Source organism: Penaeus monodon, chromosome 2, assembly GCF_015228065.2.
Source record: "Penaeus monodon isolate SGIC_2016 chromosome 2, NSTDA_Pmon_1, whole genome shotgun sequence".
Classification (NCBI taxonomy): Eukaryota; Metazoa; Arthropoda; class Malacostraca; order Decapoda; family Penaeidae; genus Penaeus; species Penaeus monodon.
Genome location: NC_051387.1, coordinates 52,739,327 through 52,744,326, shown reverse-complemented (window position 1 = coordinate 52,744,326; position 5,000 = coordinate 52,739,327). Strand labels below are relative to the sequence as shown.

General features: G+C 38.7%; 1 protein-coding gene across 1 annotated transcript in view; it reads left to right on the top strand.

Moving 5' to 3' along the window:
- LOC119583832 (protein sidekick-1-like) overlaps positions 1-5,000 on the top strand; it is a 79,819-nt gene that overhangs the window by 53,973 nt on the left and 20,846 nt on the right. The window contains exons 6-7 of the mRNA XM_037932557.1: positions 3,511-3,667; positions 4,580-5,000. The exon at positions 4,580-5,000 is cut by the window's right edge and continues 65 nt beyond it. Of these exons, the coding sequence (XP_037788485.1) occupies positions 3,511-3,667; positions 4,580-5,000 (578 nt within the window). The remainder of the gene's footprint in view (positions 1-3,510; positions 3,668-4,579) is intronic.

Genomic DNA, 5,000 nt, shown 5'->3' with positions numbered 1-5,000 from the left:
TATAACATATATGTTAGGGTAGAAACACTTACTTCATATAGAATAGATTTTTTCCATATTTAATAGTATGAATGAAATATATTGTATATGTAATATATATAATTACCGCAAAATAACAAATAAGAAACAATGTAATATGTAAGAAACATCAACGATAACACATGGGAAACTAGACGTGCATGAAAGCATGTGTTTCAAGACCAGAAACATGAAACGAAATGCCATTCCCATTCTTAGCGAGAAATTAAATTCAGTCAGGCTGTTTGTACTCTTAAAAATGAATTTCCATTATCTCCCGGATTGTATAATACAATATGATGTACACGAGCGACTTAACTTCGTGTTTGACCTTCGTGGCGTGTGTTAGTACAAGCGAGTGTGAGTGACGCTCAGATAAATATTATTTTCTCTGTAAAACGGTATTCAAATAATAAGAAAAAAAATAAAACAAAATTGCCATTGCTTACAACCTACTGCTTGTTCTCACCAGAAAAATACTCATGTACATAATGTTATGTTGATATTACCTAAACTAATGAGTATATGCATATAGACAGGACTTAAGCAAGGACAAAAGAAGCGTAGATATACATACATACCATACCCAAGCCAGCATAGTTGTTGACAATTTTATTATTACTTTTTAACTCGTTCAATTTTCTGGGAACCTGGCCATATATATTACAGTTGCGTCACAAAAAGACCATGAAAATGAAAAGAAATTTGGCCTAATGGTCGATTATCTCATTTACATAAATGTGTGTCCTGGGCCTGATATTAATGCCCACTCCCCTTGCTCATTATAAAAATCTACTTCAGAGCAGAGAAAAAAATATAAGCTAATGAAAGGTTGAAGCATGACTTTCCCCGTTTTTCTTTTTCTTCTTCGCTGTCTTTTCGTTCTTCTTTTTCTTTTTCTTCTTCTTTCTTTCTTCTTCTTCTTCTTTTCGTCTACTTATATTTTGATTCTTCTTTTTTTTCTCCGTCTTCTTCTTCGTTTTCGTATTCTTATTTTTCTTCTTCTTCTTCTTCTTCTTCTTCTTCCACTCCTTCTACTTCTTCATCTTCCTCTTCTTTTCCTTTTATTTCTTCTTCTCCTTCTTTTTCTTCCACTCCTTCTACTCGTTATATTTTCTTCTTCATCATCTTCCTCTTCTTTTTCTTCTATTTCTTCTACGTCTTCTTTCATAATACATTATTACTTTTAATCACAGACATTTCCTCACCAACGTATTCTTCTTCTTCTTCTCCTTCTTCTTCTTTTCTTCTTCTTTTCTTCTTCTTCTTATCTTCTTCTTCTACTACTACTATTACTCCTACTTCTTGCTCATCGTTTTCTCTTCTTCCTCTTCATCTTCCTCTTCTGCTTCTTCTATTTCTTCTTCTTTTTCTTCTCCTCCTCCTCCTCCTCTATCTTCTTCTTTTTTTTCTTCTTCTTCTTCTTCTTTATTTTCTTCTTCTTCTTCTTCTCCTTCTTCTTTTTCACAATATGCATTACTACCTCTAATCACAGACATTTCCTCACGAACTTACGGACTACGCATCCAAAGTGCATTTTACAGTAATCTTCTTACGCCCATCTTAAGAAACTGACTTAAAGTATACAATTTGTTTACTGTTTTATTCTATCTTATATAACAGGAATATAAATTTCAAGCGGAAGGCTACAGTAAATAAGCATGGCTGAATGAATGTGAAGTAACGCAGAAATGAAAAGTATGAATTCAACAACTGTAGCGATAGTAGTGGTACTGATAATGATAATGACAATGAAAATGATGATGATGATGGTTATAATGATGATAAGGATAATGATAATAATAAAGACAGTAATAATGATAATAATGACCATAATGATAATAAATGTGATATTAATAACAATAATAATAATATTATTAATGATAGTAGCAATCAATATGATAATTGATAAGAATATTGATAATAATAATGATAATAATAATATTAACAGTAGCAATGATTATGACAAGCATTATTTTTGTTTTTTATCATTATTATTATCCTCATTATTATTGTTATTATTATTATTATTATTATTATTATTATCATTATTATTAGTAGTAGTAGTAGAATCATTATTATTATTATTATTATTATTATTATTATTATTATTATTATTATTATTATTATTATTACTATCATGAGTATCATTATCATTAGTAGTAGTAGTAGTAGGTATTGTTGTTATTATTACTATTATTATCATCATTATCATTATTATCAGCATTATTATTATTAGCATTATCACTATTACTTCCATTTTCTTCTGCAATATTATTTTTTGTCATTATTCCCTCCTATTTTCCTTACTCTTCTCCTACCTCCTCCCACCCCCCCTCTCCCTCCTCCTCCCCCACTTCCCACTTCCTTTTCCCACCCCCTACCTCCCTCCCCATCTCCCACCCTCTACCTCCGTCCCTTTCTCCCATCCCCTCTCCCACACCCTACCAAACCTTCCCCTACCCCCCTACCCCCTCCCCCACCACCTTCTTCCTCTCCCTCCTCCTCCCCCACCTCCCTCTCCCCCTTCTTCCTCCTTCCCGTCTCCCCTACACCCCTTCTTCTTCCTCCTCCCCCACCTCCCTCTCCCTCCTCTTCCGCCTTCCCGTCTCCCCTACACCCCTTCTTCTTCCTCCTCCCCCACCTCCCTCTCCCTCCTCCCGCCTTCCCCCTCTTCCCACCGCCCATCATCTTTAGAAAATGGAATATAAAACCCTCTGTTGTATCCTGTAATGAACCTGGCCTTCCTCTTGTCAACTCAATTTTGCATATGATGGACTTACTCACTCTGTATATAGAGGGCTTTATCGCGGTATTAAATCTGTCGTCGATTTTTTTTTTTTTTTTTTTTTTTTTTTTTTTTTTTTTTTTTAGAAATCATAATTAAGATTTTTTTTTTTAGTATTAAACTTTCCTTTCTTGTTGAATGCATTGTTGCTTTTTATGGTGCTTTTTTTATTGTAATTATTATTCTCTTCACTCTATCTATCTATCTGTCTGTCTGTCTGTCTGTCTGTCTGTCTGTTTGTCTCTCTCTCTGTCTGTTCAGTCTGTCTGTCTGTCTGTCTGTCCTCTCTCGTCTTCTTCCTCTAGTTTGTCTGTCTTCGTTCTGTCTTCTCTTGCTGTGTCTTTCTCTCCTCTCCTCTCTTGCTCTCATGTTTCGTCTTTCTGCTCTCTGTCTCTCTCTTTTGCTGTCTTCTGTCACTCTCTCTCTCTCTCTCTCTCTCTCTCTCTCTCTCTCTCTCTCTCTCTCTCTCTCTCTCTCTTTCTCTCTCTTTCTGACTGTCTGTACAATATTCTTCTGTTCCATTTTCCTCTCCATTCAACTAAAAAATAATAAAAAAATAAATAAAAAATAGATAAATAACGCACCTGTTTACCTGATTACCTATCCTTACCTTATATATTCAATACGCATAAGTAGGGTATTAACTTCATTTTAAGGATCATACGCTACACAGATCATTCCAGCCTCCACATCTCTCTCTCCAGGGTCGGGTCGTGGGCGTTGGTGGGCGTAGGTGGCGGCGGGACAACTCTTCCCTTGTGGTCACGCCCGTATCACGCGAGGACGCCGGTCTGTATACTTGCCTTGCGTCCAACACTGAGGGCGACGGACACTCCAACGCGGTCCTTCTGAGAGTCGCCCGTAAGTCGTGTTTCTGAATTTGGTTGAGGGTGTTGTCGCTTCCCGTTTTCTATGATTGTTTTCTTTCTGTCTGTGTTGGTGTCTTGTGTTTCTGTATCTGGGGGTTTTACTGTGCTTGTTTGTTTGTTTTTTTGTCTGAATGTCTGACTTTTTGTTTGCTTGTCTGTCTGCCTATATGTCTGTGTGTCTGTCTGTTAGTCTCTCTCTATATCTCTCTTCTCTTTCTCTCATTCTTTCTCTCTCTCTCTTCTCTCTCTCTCTCTCTCTCTCTCTCTCTCTCTCTCTCTCTCTCTCTCTCTCTCTCTCTCTCTCTCTCTCTCTCTCTCTCTCTATGTGTGTGTGTGTGTGTGTGTGTGTGTGTGTATGACACTGACATATAAATATCCACAAAGACAGAGTAAGTTACTACATATAGCATTCACCTACTCATATTTTTGTCTGGAGAAGTTTCATGTCCATGTATATCATTTACATATTTTACAGTGTACCATAACCTCAGTTGCTGGGAATTATGTGAAAAGTTAGGAAAAAAGTTTGTATTTATGTCCCCACACGCATACAAACACACCACCTACATTTGTATGTGTAAGCAATGTTTTCCCCGAAGCCCAAGAGATAATTACTTGTTTTCAGCTCCTCCTACTGACGATTCTGTCCAGTTAGGAAGAAATTGCATGAGTGTTAACATACTCTTGATATTTAGTCTTGATATGGCTCTGTTATGGATAGATATTTGGGAATATATCATCTGTTGTAGCCATTGGATTTATTTACTTTCGACTCTTTTTTTATTTCAGTCTAAAGTTAAGGTTCAATAATATTCTACTGAATTTATCTTCTTACTCTCTTAGTTGTGAGAAAATTCAAAAATCGTTATGGTATTCATATTTTTCTTCCTTCCTTGATCCCCAGACACGCCGTACTGCTCGGGGAATCCCCAGCGCCACTACGTCGTGGCCAAGAACACGACGGTGACCCTCACGTGCCAAGTCGAGGCCGTGCCGCAGGACCTCACCTTCGAGTGGAAGCTCGCGGCGCCGCCCATCACGCACCTCGTCGGCGGGAATGATGCGGGGGGCGGGGTCGTCACGGGCGAAGGACCTCCCAAACGCATCCCCAGCCTGATTGACCTGACCCCGGGTCACCCGCAAGAACCCGAGCCCTGGGTGACCCCTGCCCCTCGACCCTACGAGGTCCCTCTGCCGGCGTCGTGGGAAGAGACGTCGAGGGAGGAAGCCGACTCGAATGAGGCTCTCCTGAACCATCGGCTGGACCCCGACAGCCCCACTCGGTCGGTGGTCTCCATCACGCCCACTGCGCCCGCCCAGATCAT